This window comes from Pangasianodon hypophthalmus, chromosome 24 (assembly GCF_027358585.1).
Source record: "Pangasianodon hypophthalmus isolate fPanHyp1 chromosome 24, fPanHyp1.pri, whole genome shotgun sequence".
In the NCBI taxonomy this organism is placed as follows: Eukaryota; Metazoa; Chordata; class Actinopteri; order Siluriformes; family Pangasiidae; genus Pangasianodon; species Pangasianodon hypophthalmus.
Genome location: NC_069733.1, coordinates 15,189,419 through 15,210,644, shown reverse-complemented (window position 1 = coordinate 15,210,644; position 21,226 = coordinate 15,189,419). Strand labels below are relative to the sequence as shown.

At 38.4% G+C, this 21,226-nt stretch overlaps 1 protein-coding gene across 1 annotated transcript in view; it reads left to right on the top strand.

The window, feature by feature from the left end:
- ppil2 (peptidylprolyl isomerase (cyclophilin)-like 2) overlaps positions 1 to 20,915 on the top strand; it is a 42,790-nt gene extending 21,875 nt beyond the window's left edge. The window contains exons 13-20 of the mRNA XM_034299201.2: positions 3,923 to 4,012; positions 4,833 to 4,866; positions 14,781 to 14,898; positions 15,002 to 15,058; positions 17,598 to 17,670; positions 18,545 to 18,607; positions 18,811 to 18,953; positions 20,472 to 20,915. Of these exons, the coding sequence (XP_034155092.1) occupies positions 3,923 to 4,012; positions 4,833 to 4,866; positions 14,781 to 14,898; positions 15,002 to 15,058; positions 17,598 to 17,670; positions 18,545 to 18,607; positions 18,811 to 18,953; positions 20,472 to 20,574 (681 nt within the window). The 3' untranslated portion in view covers positions 20,575 to 20,915. The remainder of the gene's footprint in view (positions 1 to 3,922; positions 4,013 to 4,832; positions 4,867 to 14,780; positions 14,899 to 15,001; positions 15,059 to 17,597; positions 17,671 to 18,544; positions 18,608 to 18,810; positions 18,954 to 20,471) is intronic.
- The last annotated feature ends 311 nt before the right edge of the window (positions 20,916 to 21,226 follow it).

Below are 21,226 nucleotides of genomic sequence, written 5' to 3'. Positions count from 1 at the left end.
CAATTATTTTTGAGACTGTGTAAATGGAGGGACTCCGAATGGCAATGCAATGTTTTTGTTAAACCCCTTGAATTAAAGCTGAAAGTCTACACTTCAATCCAGTCTTGATTGCTTCATTTCAAATATGTTGTGGTGGTGTACAGAGGCGAAATCACCAAAATTGTGTCGCTGTCCAAATACTTGTGACACAATTTTGGTAATTTTGCCTCTGTACACCACCACAATGGATTGTGGACAGTGACACAATTTACTAAAATGCTGACCTGACTGTAATTATTCTTGTGTTTTTTACTTGTTTTATTGTTCTCTATTTAACTTCTCCATCTTTATTAGCATTTATAACATCAAGTTTGGGAACTGCGTAAATGGCAGCTTCCTGGTTCCGGTAACTTTCAGTCTGTGTGTGTGCACAGTCTAGAAATTTTCCTCAGTGTGGACAAAAAAAAAAGTTTTTTTCAAATGATGCAAAGAAATGCTAATTTGAACATAAAACTTTTAAAAATGCATCCATATTAGTGTATGCACAGCTGCAGGCCCACTCATTTTTCATAATGTGTGTGTGTGTCTCTCTCTCTCTCTCTCTCTCTCTCTCTCTCTCGTGTACTCATGTGGATCCTTGTGAACATTTAATTTATAATTTATGCTCAGGTGGAAAGCTTCCTCGCAGGAGTTATGTTATGTTTTCTCAAACAGCAGCAATGACTGTAATTCCGGCTATAATTCAAATCAGAAATTTATATTAATGTGCTCATTCTGATATGTTACGGTTTCTATAGTAACAGCTCATTTACAGGGACTTGTATGACAGACACTCTGAATGGATTAAATAATGTGTTATTTAACAAAGAAAAACCATACAGTTGTTCACGTTGTGATGTCTTTGTAAGGAGATGTTTATATGATTTTTGGAAGGAGTCTCCAGTATCAGAGCTTTGTAACAGCTTAAAATGTAACTTTAGGTTTTCCGCCACAGAAAATCTTCAGAACAGAGAATGTCGTGTTTTGCGGTTTCTCGATAACATGACAAGCTGCGTAGTTTGTCTTATCTTTAAAAAAGAGAGACCAGTGAGGGAAGGACTATTTATAGCTGCTATAACACAAGTGATAACAGGAACTAAGTTGTCTTGCGGACATTCCGCAACCTTAAATGTAACTGTAAAAGGATAAAAAGTACAATGTGTCGTTCTTTACTTAATAAAGCAATAACTCTAATCATTGGCATATTGCTGAGATATAAGAGGAATAAAACACTTCAGGATGTGCTGTTATAGAAAAATAAAACAAGTTTATCACATCACAGCTCCTAGTCATTGATTATCTTCCTGTAACAGCACATGCTCAAGTATTTTATATACTTGCATAATGCCTTGAGTCCAGCATTGTGTGTGTGTGTGTGTGTGTGTGTGTGTGTGTGTGTGTGTGAGAGAGAGAGAGAGAGAAAGAGGGTTCATACTCTCATAAGATTTGATTTATCACACCAAGACATACAAGTGATCTTATTTCCTTTTTCTGTCTCTCTGTCTGTCTTGCTTCCTGTCTTTGATTATGAAAACAAGCACAACCCTCGTGTGTGTGTGTGTGTGTGTGTGTGTGTGTGTGTGTGTGTGTGTGTGTGTGTGTGTGTAGCTGAGGTAAAGCTGCCTGGCAGGCATAGAGACAGCCCTCTGCAGTCTTGGCCGCAGTAACTAGGTGCTGTTTTCACCTCTTTTCATTGGCTGCGTTCTTGTCAAATCAGGATGAAGAAAATAAGCGATAAGAAAACGTCCCTCCTCTCTCTTCTATCCTTCCTCCCTTGTTTTGTCCCCTTTACTCCTCCCCTAGGTCCACCTCCACTCCCCTGACCACTTGGCTTTTCTATTTGTGGCTCAGCGTTTATTTTTGACTCCTCTAACCTTTCTGTTTTTCTACTGATTTACAGTTGTATTGTATATCAGTGAGCAAGTGCTCCTGTGCAGTTTCCCATTAAAGCGTGTATTCTTCAAACAGCTTGTAATTTTTGGCATAAATTCTCATGATAGATTGACTGATTGCGTGGTTATGAAGTAGGAAGATTAAATCTCAGATTAATTCCTAACTCTCTTGACCCTGATTGAGGATGCGCAAACTTTTAATTGAAAGTCGCTCTGTGACGGGCTGTTTTTAGGCGGTAAAAAGTGTGTTATTAACTGTTGATAAAAAAGAGCTCTTATAGAGAGGGAAGGAGATGAGATACAGAAATGGAGAACTCATTATACCTGGAACTCTATAATCAGTTAAATGACTCGGTTTATGGTTAAGAATGGGGGGAAAAAAGGAGTGATATGTTTTACAGCATCGGGTCTCAGTTCATTCCTAACAGGTTTACAGCCTTTTATAGCTTCTTGTTTGGTAGTAATTTGTCGTATTGCAGTTAAGGTTATGCAGCACCATTGTTCTAACCGGACATTATTTTGCTCAATAGTTGAAAATCCAACAAATTTAATTAAGACCTTGAACAGGATCCCAGAGTCCTTTGGAGAGTTGTGTAAGTATAGATGTGTCGACTGTCTTGTGACTCTTTACGTCGTTTCTCTGCTGTTTTCTAAATTCCAGCTTTATCAGTGTGTCACTGACGCTCAGACCAAACAGACATGTTCTTGAGTGTTGTTATTAGAAATCCATTGTGCTGAATGGTTTCACGTGTCATCTTGCAACCCATATCGTTAATCTTCATAAGCTCCACTTCCTTGTATACTGATGCTACATCTCACAATCTTTCAAAAATGAGCATATTCCCATAAATTTACAGATTACAGCTGAATCGTTAAGAGGCTGTCTAAAAAGTGCATTAAGTCAACGGCCTTCTAAAATTTCACGTTTATGATACGCTTGTGCAATCTTCTTTTTTTTTTCCCTGCTCATGATTTACTTTTATTATCCAGAGATCGCGAGTTTAAATCCTGTCAATGCCACAGCCATCCATAGCTGGGAGTCCAAGAGAGACAAATTGGCCATGCTGCCTGGGGGAAAGAGACAGTATACTGTCTCTCCCCTGTCAATCACAATGACACTGTCCAATCATAGGCGTCTGCGAGCTCATGTATGCGGAAGAGGGTCGATAGCACTTTCCTTTGAGTATGTTATGCTGCCCTGTGATGGAGCATGAGCATGGGTCTTCATGTGTTTCGGAGGAAGGAGATGTTAGCCTTCATCCTCCCAGTAGCTGTCGTAGAGCTGGCCAGTTCAGTTAGGGTCACCTAATGGTTAAGTGATTTAACCATCCAGAACTAACAGCCTAAAAAAACAGGAGGATGCACATTTCTACAATGAGAATAAAATGCAGTCGGGAACTGCTGGGTGGCAGTGGCAATCGCGAAAACACAGCTTGATGGTGGATTTTTAGCTGATTCCACTTTAATGCAGAGTCCACAGTGAAAAAACACAACAGGACATTTTCAGTATAATCATGATGTCTACAAATCAGTTGTTTACTAAAAAAAAATTTTATCTTTCAGTGGAATCCCAAATAAATATTGTTAACTATATATTGTCTAATGTTAGCTAAGTCAAACGTATACTGACAGATTTTTTTTTGCTTTAATGACCTCAGAATATTCTCCATTAACACTGACAGAAATTGACTGATTGCATATGGATATTTCTATTTATTTAGGCTGAAACTAGTATGTCGTATCAGATCCTGCGCCTCTCCTCCTGTGGCTAAGGCTCAGAAAATGAATTTCCACATTTTGAGTTTCATTCCCACCTCCGAACTCTCGGGATGTCTCTCAGGATCCAGTGTCCAAGTGCCAGGTTACAGTAGCCAAGGTGGGGTTAGATTAGGGGAGGGGTTTAGTCAAGGGTCAGTTATCAAGTTATCAGAAAAAATAATCCTACTCCAAACAACAGGATTTTAAATGTATTGAATTTTATTGAAGCGTTGAAGAAATGTTTCTTCTTTCAGGTTCCCAAAGCTGGTGAGAACTTCATAAAGCTGTGTAAGAAAGGCTACTATGATGGCACCATCTTTCACCGCTCCATTAGAAACTTCATGGTAAGAAATTGAGCAGAAAGCAGACCGCATATTAATTTAATGTATTGTGGATTCTGCATCTTAAGTCATGGGTGCTTTGTAAAAATGTGTTTGTATGCTTGTGAAATGGTTTGAGGAACTAAAGTATCCTTAAAGAAAAAAAAAAATCCCTATATACATCACTGTGTTGCACAAATCTCATTAATGTATGAGGGTTTAGTGTAGTATTTTTCCTGTTAGTGTTGCTGTAGCTCGGTGCTGTTTTGTTTCCTGAGCTGAAGAATTTGCTAATCCCTCTGTCAAGGCAGAAAAAAATTGCATACAAGTTCATGTGTCCAAAAAACTAAATCGTTATATAGCAATATGTAACCAAGGTGTAAAGCATGTAAATCACTTTAGAACTATAAGCAGCTATGCTATGATAAAATGCAAATTTCTGTATGAATGTGGGTGGGAATTTTTCAAGTGTCGAACCCACCTAACCATTAGAGACCTAATCTTGGGGGGTAAAAAAAAAAATCTAATCTTAAAACTAATCTTACCTAATGCACCTTTAAGTACAGATATTGGATTTTTAATATTGACACAACATTAACAATGCATACAGTAAATGTTAGAGGTATAGAACAAATGATAATGCATGCCTCAGAACATGGTAGAAGGTCAAAACATTTCTTATACTCCAGAAAATATTCTGTTGTGGTCTCTCTGGCTAAGTCTGTGACAGCTGTAAGATTATTTAGACTAATTTAAATAGATCATAATCTGTGAGACGTTCATTAGGAACTGCTGCATTTAGAATATTTATTAATTATCTGAATGATCATGTTCTGTTTTCTAGATTCAGGGAGGAGACCCGACAGGCACTGGTACAGGTAATGACATGTTACTGTTCTCTTACACACTCATGGACTGTTCAGAAGGTACACCTACCACAGAGGCAGGGATGGAAAGCCATTACAGGATTACAGCACATAGTTCACCGTCATTGTACTGTTTTTATAGTATAATTCAGTTAGCTGAGTGTTTTAAAAAGAAAATATTTTTTGCTACACTTATTTTTTATTATACTTTTTCAGAGTGCAAAAAAAAAAACCCATTTAACCCCGTAAGACTGTAAGCCAATTAAGACAATGGGCCTCGTTTATCAATCTTTCAGTAAAGCTGTGTGTAAATGTTTGCATAAGGCAACCCAAAATAAAAATTTCCCAAGGATTTACAAATGTTTTGGAAGCGCTGATGTTCTTTGTACTCGTGTGCATATGTTGATCACCTGTAAAGTGTGTTCCTGATGCAGCTCATTTGCATATAGTGACGCCCACAAAACTCCATAAAAGTTCAAGTGTACAGATAGCAGGAGCACGAAATGAACAATCAGGGTAAAGGCTGAAAGGCAGACGTGGAAGTTATTTTGACTCACTTCAATGTCAATAAAAATATTTAATAATAATAATAATAATAATAAGCGACTGCTAAATCTTCTGTCAGCTGAGGCGTTTGTTTGTGGCTTACAGCCATCTCTTTTGTTATAACTGAATGATTAGTTTTATTTGTCTTAATTTATGGGGTTGTGTTGGCTCGCTTTCTTTATTTTGCGCATTCTTTAATTAATGCCAGTAAAATAAAATGACTGGTTTTCACAAAACTTTGTCCATGGTACGCTTAGTCCCTGACCTAGTGATCAGGCATAAGGATGTGTTTTTGACAGAGACTCCGAAGCTCTTCTGTAAGTCACACTGGACATGTGCTAATTGCTCTAAATGTAATAAAAATAGGAAATTTAGCTTTGACAGTATATTTCAGATATAAAAGTGCAGTAACCTGTGCAAATTATATAATTTGATATAAGGTTTACACTAGTTTAGTCTTTTTTTAATGCGGAAATTTATACACACTTAGGAGCATGAGCAGGATATGAATTTTTTTTTTTTCTCGAATTTATAGAATTTTTACGAATGAATCTATTTGTGTCCAGCTAGATAAATATAAATTCAGTTGAATTTATATAATTCACTTTCAAGATCAAAAATAAAGCAGTTTCCTGGCAAAAGTCTGCACTTCATGTGCCAGTTTATCAGCTATCTTCAGTTTTAAATGCTCTAAAGTATATAGCATGATAATGATCTGCAAGTTTTGCAGTCCGAAACTTGGGGAGATATTGGCATTTCACGGCTCAACATCCAACCTGCTAGCTGGCCGAGTGAGCTAGACTAGCTAACCCGATTTGACTGTTTAGTAGTATGAGAGCTCTCTCATACTTGGCTGAAATCTTCAGCCAATAACAGTGCCTTTGGCTATTTTACAGCCTCTAGTGTATGGACCTGTGTGTGAAGATTGTAGCCCAAAACCTGGTTACCTCTGTCGGGCAGAAGATGAATGTTTCAGCAAGATAATGAATGACCTCAGGCTCTGATTTTGAACTCTACTGAAAACATAACGGTCCGATTTGAAGACAGTACAAATACCTGAGAATGTCAAGTGATTAAAAATGCTCCATGGGTCCGAGATAAAGTCCAGGGTGCCAATATTTATTTTTTTTTTTTTGGAAATAGCTTAAGAATATGCGGGTGTGATACAATGATGTTAAAATAAACCTATAAAACATGCCCATATGTTTACATTTAGAATATCGTTCCTTGCAAGTGTTATTAGTCAACTCCATAAGTATTGGCGCCCTTTGCGGACAATATCTGGTCAGAAGTGGTTTCTTTCTGTTCATGGTCAGCTTGAGTGGAGCTTATCTTGACTGACCGTTCATTTCAGAGTTCTATGTCAGGCTCTTAGGAAGATGTTATATCTGTGCCTAAATATGAAACGTGTGTGTGTTATTGATATCAACTCAGGCCGTTTTGCTTATAGATCAATTATGAAGTGTATCATTGCTGGAGATTAATTTTACAAGGTGATGAAGTGGCTGCTGACTAAACATTTAAGGATCGCAGAGGATTAAAAGCCTATTTAATTACGCCATGCCTCCGAGTCAGGAAGGATTTTAAGGTGCTGGTGTTGAGGGTGTGTTGCACTGCGCTAATTGTAGGACTGTTTCAGGAGGCTGTAAAAATTGCATCTTGTCTATGACGGTGCAATAAAGGAGGGAGGTTACAGTGCTTAAGCTTTAATTACAGGCATGATGCAGAAGCAAAGTCTCAGAAAACAGTACACTATATATAGAGTGAGCATCATTAAAAATGCACCAGCTAGGAGAAAAAGAAATGAAGCAGTTAGAGATGGGAAAAAAATTGGTTTTTTTTTTTTGTTTTTTTTTTTGTTTTTTTTTTTTTTTCCCCAGTGTTGAATATTACCAGTTTTTGTTCTCTAATCTATCTGAGAGTACGGCTCATGAGTATTCTCACACTTTTGTGAGCACATGCTGCTGTAAGTGAGAGCTTCACACGTTCAGTAGAGCTGCAGCAGTTTTTTCCCCCGATGCTGAATATATTACACCAGAATTATATATAGATATCACACTATCAAATTATAAACAGTTTTTATTGCACTGCTGACTCCTGATAACAAAGCTCACTGTAGAGTGGTACGTCTTGTATTTTTTTTGCCTGTTGTTACATGCTGTAACTTGTACAGCAAAGTGATATATATATATATATATATATATATATATATATATATATATATATATATATATATATATATATATATATATATATATTTCAATTAGTGCTTGAGTATAATTTTAAAGATTTTTTTTACTCATATACTCTCACCATCCAGTTTATTAGGAATCCCCGTGCACTTGCACATTCATGCAGTTTTTTTCATCAGCCAATCGTGTGTCAGCAGCACAGTGTGTAAAATGATGCAGATACAGCTTCAGTTAATGTGCACATGAAAGATCAGAAGGAGGAAAATGTGACAGTGACTTTGACCGTGACATGCTTGTTGGTGCCAGACAGGCTGAGACTTTGAGTATTTCAGAAATTGCTGATCATCTGGGATTTTCACACAAAACAGTCTCTCGACTTTACACAGAAATGTGTGAAAAACAAAAACTACTAACCTGGCTAAAACTTACCTAATAATTAAAATGAGAATTGTGTATTTTTGGTTAAAAATAAATAAATAAATAAATTGAAGCTAGCTGCCAAAATGAACATAATGACAAAATGCTGTTTTATGGATAATTGTTTATATGAATAAATATGTAAGGAAAAGGTTGGCGTGATGCGGCACAATGCGAAGTGGAGTTCCGCGTCCCTGAGGTGGTTCATTTTCATATTACAGCACAGTCTGCAGTGTGATATTCTCCTTATACCACAGCGATTTGCCTGTGATTACAAGGTTTAATTTAGTAACAAACGGCGTGTCCCACTACTGAGAAACCCTAAATCATAAGCTCCTCTGTCCTCAACACTTTCTCATGCTGGGAAACTTTACTAAGCACCGTGACTGTTAAAAAGCACTGACTGTTACTCCTTCCAGAAATGTTAAATAAATGTCTCCTAACAAAAAAAAACAAAAAACTTCACCACATCAATGATTATACATTTCTCTTTGTCAAAGAACAAAACGTTTTGAAATCTGTTTATTATTAGTCTTAGATTATATGGAGCATGTCCTATACAAGACCCTGTGAACTAGCTGTTACTATAGAAACAATAACGTATTGGAACGAAACGTTACTATAAATCGGTTTGTATAACAAACGAACCGTGCTGTTATACAAGAATAGTACACACCTTCTGGCCAGTCAAATCCAACGTTTTTTCTTTTCATTCAGTTTTATTTTATTTCACTGATGTTTACTGTTTTGGAAACTTTTTTTTTTAATGTATGTGCGATTGCCTAATTATTACATAATTAAACAAGATGTATCCATATAGCTCTCTTCGTAGGCCATAGTCTCTCTCTCTCTCTCTCTCTCTCTCTCACGCACGCACACACACACGCACGCACACTTGCGTTTGTCTTGCTATCCTGGTGAGGACCTTATTTTGACATAATTATTAATGCAGCTAATTAATGCTATGCCCAAATCTCACCCTACCCTCTGTAAATGAAAGGAAACTTTTGGCTCTTTTTGTTTTATAGATAAAAGCTACAGTTTCCCTTGTATGTAAAATCAAAATTGTCAGATATTCCCCACCAAGTTATTAAAAACTTGCCCACACACAGGAAACGCACAGGCACGTTGGCAGTTGATGCAGGAGAGGTCACCTTGCCTTGGTAGGAGTAAGAGGAACTCTTCTCTCTGCTTCACTAGGCCTGAGTACTGTGTGTGTGTGTGTGTGTGTGTGTGTGTGTGTGTGTGTGTGTGTGTGTGTGTGTATTTGTTTCTGAATATTCATGTTGTGTTGCGTAACAGAGTTGCAGTGTGCAGGATTGTGTGCTTTAAATGGTGTCTGGCCATATTCTTAGTTTTGGCACTTTCATCCAGCATAGTCAGTTTAAACGTCTAACCCGTGCTGCAGGAGTTAAGACGCCGAAGTGAATTCTTTTTATAATTCCCTCATTGCTATTTGACAACAAAGTCTGTGTAACTGTCTTTCCTGACTCGTGTATTGTTTAACCTCATGCCAGATGTCGTAACACTGCAGTCTCTCCTGATGTTGCAGACTACGTGTTGAGATGACATCATGTAACAAAAACTATCAGTCACTGTGGATTAACATTTAACCAGTCATCTAACTGCAGATTCACACGTACAAGCTGATAAGAACACGTCATTAGATGTGCAAGTATGAGCAATAGGTCTGTCACAATAATTACGTTATCGACTTGTTGTACGATCTATGGACATGACCTCGATCATTTTTGCTGACTTCACTATTGCCCATTGTGTTTACATGCGTGTTTGTTTACGTAAGAATGAATGTCACCAGCATTTTAGCCATTTGTGCTGCTTCTGTCCTCTCGTCTGCTCTAGGGCTGTCAAATTAAAATTCAAACTTTCAATATTCATTGAATTTAAGATCTTAAAAAATACAACAATTTTAATTTAAAACACACTGTTGAAAAAATGACATGCAAGATATTAACAGTGCACTAACAATGTTTTTTGAAGAAGAAAAATCTAGAAAGATTAGTTCTAGTGTTTGAAATAATCCAATCGTAGTGAATAATGTCGGGGATTGACCCACTTAAGCTGCGTGAGCTGAAGCTGAACAGCGTATAAACTGAAGCGCTTCACTAGCAGGTTAGTTAACTCACCCAAACGCATCCTATACACATGAGATTAATCAGACATACACAACGTAAACGTAATATACAACTTGCTTCTGCACAAAATGATTTCAATGCACAAGTGAACTTGAACTTAAGTAACACGTAGGTAGAACTGTAAGTCACGTTTTGAATACGCTCTTTCCGTATGCACTAAAATGAATAACTAATGTATAAATAATTCACACTATTGTATTACAGTAGTGTACTCATTGTAATATTATTATTTCAGGAGATCAGGTTTTCACAACAAGGGCAGATTTCACATGTTTTTGTTGATCTATGTTTAATTTTACAGGTTTAATTTTTGCATTTTCTTGTCAACTAAAATGCTTTTGACTAATATTCAAGTAAAACTTACTAATAAATAACATGACAAAATATTAACTAAATTTCGAGGATATTTTCATCAGAAGACAAAAACTATGACTAAAAACAATGTGAAAATTAACACTGGAACTGGCCTGAGAGCATATTTTACTTTTGATTTTATAATTTTATGCACTTTAATTTAAAAATAAATGCACTTTGTTAACAGCCAGGTTTGTTCCTTTACAATAAACAGTATATGTTTGGTTTGTATTTATTTGTTGCTTCCTCTTGTGGACGGTTGATTTAAAAAATAAATAAATAAAAATAAATAATTTTATTTATTCTAATTCCCATGTCTGAATATTCTTAAGAATTGAAAGTTCATTGCTCTTTGAAAGGGTGTACTTGCATTACTGTGCTATTATATTATCATTATATCAGTGGCATAAAATAGTCTTTAAATTAAAATAATATAATTTATCTCAATTATTTCTGGAACAATATATTGTCCAACGAAAGTGGTTATAGTGACAGGCCTAATGAGCAAGCCCATGGCTACGTTCAGACTTCAAGCCTAAATGCTCAATTCTGATTTTCTGCCCAAACTGGATGTTTTATTGTACTGTCCACATTATCTTTTTAACATGGCTGATATGTGACACCAGTCTGAACAGTTTAGTCTCCAGACCTGATCACAGATGCAAAACAATGATCATTTTGGGTAGAAGAGCATCACTGACTACTGCCACCCCCTCGGTATGGAGAGTTATTTCCACCCATAGGTTCAGAGTGTATTCTTGGTGTTATTTTTGCCATGTTTTCAAGTACAACTTGATCATTAGTCAGCCTTGGCTTCACAGCAATAAAAGATTTCTGAGCAACCCTCATACATCTCTTTATCAACAGGGCTGTAGGACTCGAGTCAGGTTTCAAGATGGTGTCTATATTGAGTTGGACTTGTCTCAAACTTACTAGCATTGTACTTGGACTTGTCTTGAGCTAGGGCATTGGTCTCACTAAGTATGGTCTTGGTCTTTAGTGAGAATAAAATGAATGTTCGTGTTGTCTATTCACATGTACAGAGTTTGATAAGAAGTAATTGCTTCCTCCAGAAAACAACTTAATCATTTGTTCAAGACAAGTTCTTGACTCAGTCTCAGCTAGTCCTGGTCTGGACTTGTCTTAGACTTGACTTGACTACAGTGCTACTTATTATTATGAAAACTGCATACAAAACAATGACCCAGGCTTTTGAACCAGCTTACTCCAACCCTCTAAATACAGAATTCCGGTTTCACTGGATAGTTGAAGTCAGACTTCTAGCTTTCCCTAGAGAGTCTTTTCATCATTATTTCATTGCTATACAAGCCATAGTCTACTTTTCATCGCTATACATAGCCAAGAACCACCTACTTTAACAAGATGAGGCTCTTTGACTAGCAGCCAACCCTTAACCATTTCAAACAAATCTCTCTTGTAACTTTTAAAGATGTTGAAATTTTTGTTTCCCTGTCAAAAGCCAGTTTTCCTGTCAAAAGCCATTCAGTATTTATGGAAGGAGTCTCTGTTGCAAGGGCTTTGGAGCAGTCAGAGGTAAAGCTGTAACGTTAGGGATAGAGGGCTTTGAGTAACATGACAAGCTGCAATTTTTTTTGTCTCATGAACCTTGAGAGAGTTGTGGGTTGGTTTCTGTGTGTGTGTGTGTGTGTGTGAGTTTCTTGCATAGGAAATGGTTCTACAGTGTAATTAATAATGCATAATTTGCATGAAATAAAAAAATAAAACCCATCCCTCAGTTTAGATGTTGCCTGACTCTGGACTGTGGCTCTGTGTAGATTGTGGAACTTGCATAAGAACTGAATAGTTGTGTGTGTCTCTTTGTTTCTTGACCATGTCATGTTAATCGTGTGGATGGCCTGGTCAGTCAGCTCTGAAGTCAGTGTATATCATGTGCACTTGCCTATAAAACCAATTCCTCTTCTTTGAGCTGTCTGTAAATAAGAGGAACTCAGAACAGATGTAACAACGCAACAAAACACATTATCACCCTCTCACATGTCTGTGTTTATTTGGTTATGTAATCGACAGTGTGAGAGCCCTGCTGCAGCTTGTTTTCTTGGCTTGTTTGATTTGCACTGACAGGGAATTTCATCCACTTCCTAGAACGTTTTCCCCTCCTTTTTTAATCAACCCCATGGCATGGTGAGGGTAGGAAATGTCAACCAGGCCATAAATTATGCAGAAATATCACCGGAGTAATGTTTACGAGGGCAAGCGGCGTTTGAAAAGGCAGATCGGTGAGCGGTAAGCACGTCTCAGCGTGGTGCCGCCAGCTGCCGAGAGTGGCAGTGAGAGCCTGATCTCAGATCGGCTTCTTTACTAGGACATTATTGGATTTATTAGGCTGTGAAGGAGGGGGCGCTAATCAAAGGTCACAATGTGTTGAGGAGTTTATGTTGCAATAAGTGTGTTGCAGAAGTCTTGGCTAGTTTAGTTCTAAGAGTGATTTAGGTGCAGAATTACTGGGTTATGAGCATGGACGCATGATCACCCACACACACACACACACACACACACACACACACACACGGTGTCTTGCTGAGAGCTGGCCCTCCTGCTGAGAGTTTGATTGGGCTGCATGACGAGTTAATTAATCCGCCTGCTTTGGGGGTCTTCAGGATGAGTTTATTTTGGTGGAAAACACACAGTGGGACGGTGTTCACTTCTCATCTGAAAAGCCCTAATTCAGAAGATTCCTGATTCACTTAGCTTAACACAAAACCTGACTGACGGATCAGTTCAGATTTAAAATCGGTCAATATTAAAATCTTATACCACAGTGGTTCGCCAATGCTAATAGTTTATTATTTAAAGAACAGCACGTCATTTTTTTAAATCCTTTTATAGTTACATTTAATGGAACGCTCGTGAAACAAGTTTTAAACTCGCCAGTCTCTCTCTCTCTTTTCATTCTTGAAGCTAATAAGCCAAAAAAAAAATCAGGTTGTCATGTTGTGGGAAAAAACCCAAATTCCTTCATACTGAATATCGGAAAACTGTTACTAAGTGCTGACACTGGAGACTCCTTCAAAAATTCGAAGTAGTCCCTGTGGAAATTGTTACTATAGAAACTATAACGCATTATAATGAGCACAGAGATATAAACCTGTGATTTGAGTTTCAGCTCAGACTACTGTCAAAGCTGCTGTATTAGAAAATTAATCAACAGCTTTCGTGAGATTTTTTCACTTTTTTATGCTTGACAATTTGAATTCACAGTATGTGTGGTGGCATATTTTAGATATTTATTGGCTGGATTTGACATCTTATCTTAAACTTCCATCATTTTTATGGAAGTATAATTATAGTATAGAAGTATAGAAGTATAATTAGACATAATATAATTATGTCTGTTGTTTTTTTCTGTAGGAGCATTTACACAAGAAATTTCATATTCATGAAAATTCATGAAAAAAAAAAAAAAAAAACGTTCGTATCCTACTCGTGCTAGCTAATGTACACCTTGATTGATTGGCTTAAAATCCTAAACATTTACATGGATTACTGCACTTTTCTATATGGATTACGTAGTCAAGATTAAATTGCTTATTTATGTGCATTTACAGCATTTAGTAGTCACACTTATCCAAAGCAACCTGCAGAAAATGTTAAGTTCAGTTTGGCATACGCAAACATTTACTCACAACTTACAAGGCCCATTTTAGGTGGTCAATCACATAAACAGTACAGATGTCAGTGAATAGAAATTAACTTAAAAATTCTGGAGTATTCCTTTAAAATTATTATTGCTATATTTATAGAAAAAAAACTGTTTGTACCAGAGAGGGGCTAATGTGAAATGCCCTTCAACACGGGAGCTGTTAGAGGAGGCGAACGCAGAACTAATAGTGGAGCAGCTTATCCTCATGCCCTTGTTTTTTTTTTTTTTTCTTCTTCACCCTGCCGTTTTCATTTGCATTTGCAGCACTGACTTTTATGATGTTTGTCATGGCTTTCAAACTTAAGTGCATCAGTGTTATTTTGTTATGGGACATTAAATCCATTTCTCACAGCCATATTGTGTTTATTATTATTGCTATGCAGTTATGACAGAAAAAAATCTGCTAATCTCCTTTAATGTAATCATATGTGTTATTGTCTATATCGTCTGTGGACCATTGCTGATGATAAATAAATGCGCCCCTCTGGGATTAGTCTATATTGTTTTTCTTGTGTAACCTATTCCTTCTCTTCTTTCTTTCTCTCTTTGTGTGTGTGTGTGTGTGTGTGTGTGAGAAAGGTGGTGAGTCGTTCTGGGGTAAGCCATTTAAGGATGAGTTCAAGCCCAATTTGTCACACACCGGCCGTGGCGTGCTCAGCATGGCCAACTCTGGGCCCAACACCAACAAATCTCAGTTGTGAGTGTTTTAATTCTGATGTGTATTTCATCAAAGGGTGATAAAAGTCAAGCTTGTGTTGTAATTTATTTTTTTTTTTTTCCCCTTTTTTGTTTTTTTGCAGCTTTATAACTTTCAGGTCGTGCACATACCTGGACCGAAAACACACCGTATTTGGCAGGTGATGAAAAAATCTGCAGTTTTCCATCTGCTTGTGTCTCTAAAATGATAATTGTGTGTGTGTTCACTACGCATGTGCATTTGTATGTTTGTCTTGTCTTGTGTGTGCTTTTCAGTGTGTGAGTAAAATGTCATGTTTGCTCTGCTCAGTGTGTAAAGTGTATTCTAGGGAAAAGCATGTGTACTGTTTAGTCAGAACATTCCAGAGGAGACACACACACACACACACACACACACACACACACATTTCTGATCGTCTCTTTCAGAGACAGCCTTGCCCATTTGGCAATGAGTTGTAATCCTTTGGCTAAAGCTGAGGAATTCAGAGAGTTGTCAGCATAAGTCTAGACCAACAGCTTCTGTTCACACACACACACACACACACACACACACACACACTCACACACACACACTCACACACTCACACACTACCTCTCTATCTACACATACCCTGATATACTGTACTGTAAACAGGCTAACCCTTGCACACAGACCACTATACACACTCAGCAAAACACACATCTTTGCGTAAAGCCAATCTCTCTTGCGCACACACACACACACACCCACACACACCTTGACCCTCAGCCTATGGGATTTCTGTAAGCCCAAACAATCCTCAAATAGGAAATCTTCCACAGTAACCTGAGGCCCTGCAGGAACAGCTGGACAAGAGGATAAAATCCCATGTGTGATTGTGCATGTCCATAAAAATCCAATATTCTTTATGAAATATAGTTAAGTAATTAGTGACTCTAGCGTTTATGTCTGTAAGGTATGAGAAACTCCAGAAATTTAGACAGTATTGTGACTTTCGGTGGTAGATCTGCTTACACTATGCTTGCTGCAGTCTTGTACTTAACATTTACTAGATTCATCGTAAACGTCCCAGTTTTGTTTTAGTCACTACTATGGACAGAATAAAAATTCTTGAACACTCCACATGCATGAGTTATGATGCGATGTTGATGTTTCTCATTATATCCAAAACCTACAAAAGTCCAGCTAGCGGTTAACACTAGGTATAATCACAGTGTAATTCTAGTTATACAAAGACTTTTCCAGGCAATTTACTAACATATCTGAGGTAAATGTTGATATTCCGGACTGTTCTGTCTTGTTTTCAGAGTTATTAAGCTTTTAGGTCATTCGTTTAAAAGTATGTTGCCTTTTCTCACTTATGTATTGATATATCTGAGAGAAATGTTGTCACAACACGATTTCTTAACCTTTATAAAAGACTAACAGCTATGTGCTAGCTTGTTAAATGGTTAGTCTTGGTAATAAGCTAGCTTACACTCACTGGCCCTCATTTTCCAATCTTTTAATAAAGTTGCTTGTGTAGTGACGCAACAAAACTCTAAAAGTTCAAGTGTACAGACAGCTGGGTATGAAATAGGCGATGAGAGTACAGGCTGAAAGGCAGAAGAGGAAGTTACCTTGACTCACTTCTCTGCCAATAAAAGTATATCATATTAATAATAATAAGTGTGACCTTAATCTTCATCCATCAGTTGAGGTGTTTGTTTATAGCTTACAGCTGTGAGGCTGAGACAAAATTTGCAGCTTGTCTTTCTTCTCACCACCAGTCAAGTCTCCCCTGTCATACAACAGCTACCAGCCAGGGAAGGTGAAGGCTAACACGTGCTTCCTCCGAGACACCTGAAACCAGCCAACCGCATCTTTTTAGCTGCTGCTCATGCTACGTGACAGGGCAGCATAACACACACTGAGGAAAGCGCTATCCACCATCTTCCACATACATGAGCTCACAGAGGCACATGACTGGCTAGTGTTACTGTGATTGACAGGGGAGAGAGTATGCCCCTCCTTCCCACCCAGAGAGTCATAATACTTAGTTACAGCTTTATCTCTGACTGTTACAAAGTACAGACACAAAAATGTTAAAGGTTTCCTTGCATGAAACCTCACCATTTGTTTATGTGACGCGTCCTCCATCCTGTACGACTATAGAAACGATAAAGTATTACAACAAGGGCATTAATATAAACCTGCATTTTGAATTATAGCTGGAATTATTGTCAAATTGCTGCTGTTCTAGAAAATTAATCAACACATTCTGACCAATTAGGATCATGAATTCAGCTGTGGGGTGGTCTAATATACTTTGTTAAACTAGAGTAATACAGTTATGTAGATGTAGATGATGGTTCTTAAAAGGGCAGGATTCGTCCTCGGGATGATTTCTGTAGTGTAAGCAAGCTTCGTGATTCAGGAACGAGTATCAAGGTACAGTTACAGCATCATGTTGTGTCTGTTCACCTCACATCAATACATATCAAGTGGAAAAAGTTGTTTAGCAATGATCATCATCGCTGGCTAGTTTATCAGCAACCTGTGACCAGGAGCGTTTTTTTTAATGCTCTGGAGTTATATACTGCATTATTATTATTATTATTATTTATTTATTTTTTTATCTTTCTTAATGTGGTATTGGGAAACCATCCCATTCCTCTATAGACAGTGACATTTAAGTGTTCTAAATGAATGCTAACACAGATTTCTGATCTTTCTGTCAGAGTGGTGGGTGGATTTGAGACCCTCACAGCCATGGAGAACGTGGAGAGCGACCCTAAAACAGATAAACCCAAGGTACTTGCACCATCCCTTTTCTTTCCTTCATCACTCAAATGTTCACGTCTCTGGAAAGTGGTGTACAGATGTGTCATTAATGAAGCGAGGCATGTCATTTTGTGCTTAATGGACGCCTTGCAGCCGCTCGGAGCCCCTGCTGTTTTCTTTCACATCGCCTCAATCCTCAGAGGAGCTGAACTGACTCACACTACAGCTTTTACCGTGAAAGAGGATTTCTCTCAGGAATTACCCCTGACTCGCACAGCTTTCATGGCTTTGAAACCTTTAATTTGTTTTTATTCATTTATTTTTTTTATTGTCGCTTCCCCTTTTTTTCCCTTCACGTCTGAACTTTAAGAGGTAGTCTTATGCTTTTCCTGACATTATTTAAGAATCCGTGCCTAGGGGAAGAAAACTAAACGCTCCAGTCTGATTTCTGATTTCAGATCCGCACAAGATTAAATTCCATGGACATGTGACTCAGTTTGACCAATCAAATTGGATTTTTTTTTTTTTTTTAAAGTTGGTCTTTCAGTGCATGGCACACTCTTAGAAAAAGGGTTCTTTGAATTAAAAAAAAAAAAAAAAAACACTTTAGGCCCTAAACTATAAAGAGAGTTAAAGAATTGTTTTAAATCTTTTTTTGAATGAAGGATATATTTTTATATAGTTGTTAGATTTAGGTCTAGTCAGCAAAACCCAGTTTAATAAGAAGTATTTTCTTGTTTATTTGGGACACTAATAACTAGAAAACAGTGCTAATCTTCTTAAAATCCCCGATTTATTTTGTGTGTGTGTGTGTGTGTGTGTGTGTGTGTGTGTGTGTGTGTGTGTGTGTGTGTGTCACGCTGTCTCTTTTCTTTTGCTCTCCTTCTCTTTCTCCTAATCACAGACTGAGATTAAGCTGATAAGCACTACCGTGTTTGTGGATCCTTATGAGGAGGCAGATGCCCAGGTGTGTATTTGTGTGTGTGCGTGTGCATGTGTGTGTGTGTGTGTCTGCGTGTGTTATATGACTCTGTATTTGAGTGTGTACTGGGTTTCAGTGTTTGTAATATATGATCTGTCATCTTAGACTGATCTATTGTGGTATACGTGTGTGTGTGTGTGTGTGTGTGTGTGTGTGTGTGTGTGTGTGTGCGCGTGTGTGTGTTGTAGATTGCAGCTGAGCGGGAGAAGGAGGTTCAGAAGCAGGAGGAAGAAAGAGCCCAAACCTCAGCATCGCTCGGCAAAGCTAAAACTGAACAAGAGCCCAAAACTTACCGACCCGGGGTGGGCAAATATATCAACATGGCTACCACGTGAGTATATACACACAGAGAAACACAGAGATGGAGATAGCAATAGAAACATGGAGATGGAGACTCAGACAGAGACACAAAGACGAGGGAGACAGAGAGGGACACAGAGACTCACATGGACACTGACACGGAGACACAGACACTAAGATGGAGACGCTGACAGACACAAACACACTGAGGGAGACGCAGATAGACACTGAGACAGAGACGCACACAGACATGCTTACGGAGACACAGACAAAGATGGAGGCTCTGATAGAGACAGACATACAGAGACGGAGACGCAGACAGAGAGAGGGAGATACACACAGACAGACACAGGCCGGGATGCAGCCAGAGACAGACACAGACTCTGATAGAGACACACAAAGACAGAGAAAAAGAGATGGCAATACACACACACAGGCACTGAGACAGAGATACAAACAGAGAAACGGAGACTCAAACACAAAGACAAAGAGACACACTGACAGAGAGACGCACACACACAAACTGAGAGAGATACCCACCCACACCCACGTCTGAGACACACAGATACTAACAAACACATGCACACTGCAGTAAATCTAGGAGCAGGGTAAGTGAACAGGACACCAGGACCGTGTGTGTAACATGATGAAAGGCTCAGTGAGTGTGTGTGTGTGTGTGTGGAAAAGGAGTCTGAGCACACAGGGGCGGAGCTGGAGCTGGACTTAATGCTGTTTCAGGGAATCAGTGCTCCTTTTTTACGACGAAGCCTGATGAGCTGCTCTAAGGTTTCACCCTATCATTAGCAGATCAAGAGATTAAATCCCAACCTTCTTTATGTCTTTAAAAAAAAAAAACTAGAGTTATTTTTATCACCACCATTAAAAAACGATTTTTTTGTAAAATTTGATTGTAAATCTGGAAAGTTAAATATTGTAATAGTGCTCGAGGCAGAAACAACGATTTTTCTACACCCTCTCCTGAAAAACGTTCAGACGGCTTTTAGCGCTCTGGTTCCATTTAAAGCTTCTATTACTGTAATGTCATGCTGCTTTGGATTGGATGAGGCAGTGCAAGTTTCTGATGAACGTACGTGTGTGTGTGTGTGTGTGTGTGTGTGTGTGTGTGTGTGTGTGTGTGCGCGTATGGGTGTGTGTGTGTGGGCAGGTGTGTGTTTAGGGGTTGTAACATTGCTCAGAGGGGTTCAGGATATGAGTGAGGCTTACTGTGGAAACAGTGGGACTTCAGTATAATTATCCTGCAACACCCCACCGATTCCTGTCCCAGTCTTCCTACACACACACACACACACACACACACGCGCACACACTCACACTCAGAGTGTACAGGAACACACTTGCTCTGTGTTCTTTTTCTTTCTCAGTTTCATATACACGCGTAAGCAACCCCGCTGTGTCTCTTACAAGTCGAAGACACACAATAAGCTTCACTCGCCTTTTTCTGTGCTCACACACTCGTTCGTTACTCTGTTTTCTTATTGTCTACTTTGAAAACGTGGCTATTAATGTGGCTGTGTCTGCATGTGTTCAGTAAGCGCTCAGCAGCCGACGAGGACAGCAAACCATCCAGCAGTGAAACAGCAGCTAAGAAGCCTAAAGGCAGGACAGGATTTGGAGACTTCAGCTCCTGGTAAAGCCGCTTTTCTCTGGTGGAACATCACTGTACTCTGTTCTGAACAAAATACATTTTAACGTCCAATCAGATACCTATGTTTGAACGTAACAGTACTATGGACTCGGTCATGGCTGTTAAAGTACCTGCAATCTCTTAAAAATTGTTTTATCACTGTATCAATATTATATTATCATATTGCCCTGCTCTGGTTTGATGTACAATTTAGTTCTCCTGTTTATTTTTTTTTTCTTGCTACTTTGTAAAATACTTCCTACAATATCTTTTGTTCTCCATTTCAGGAATATGTTCATTTCACAATGTCCACTGATGTATTTTATGCAATAAATCAGCTTTTCTAAAGCCTGCTGTAAGTCGAGTATACTTTTACTCTCTCAAGTTGTAGCACTGTGAGTTCTCACTTCCCCTCAGGGATCTCAAGAACTTTGCCTCCTGAGATCTTCACCTTCCTCATCCTTTCCCTGTGGGCCATCCATTAACACACAGTGTGTTTTATTTGCCATAGTAGAGGTGATTTGTAGGGTAGAGTAGGGTGTCTGTGGTAGAGGGCAGAAGTGACTAGTGTCAGTTGGAGCAGGTGGGCTTGATCAAGAGTGTATGTAGGAGCATGTGGGATTGGTTGAGTGTCTGTAGGAGCGGGTGGGATTGGTGAA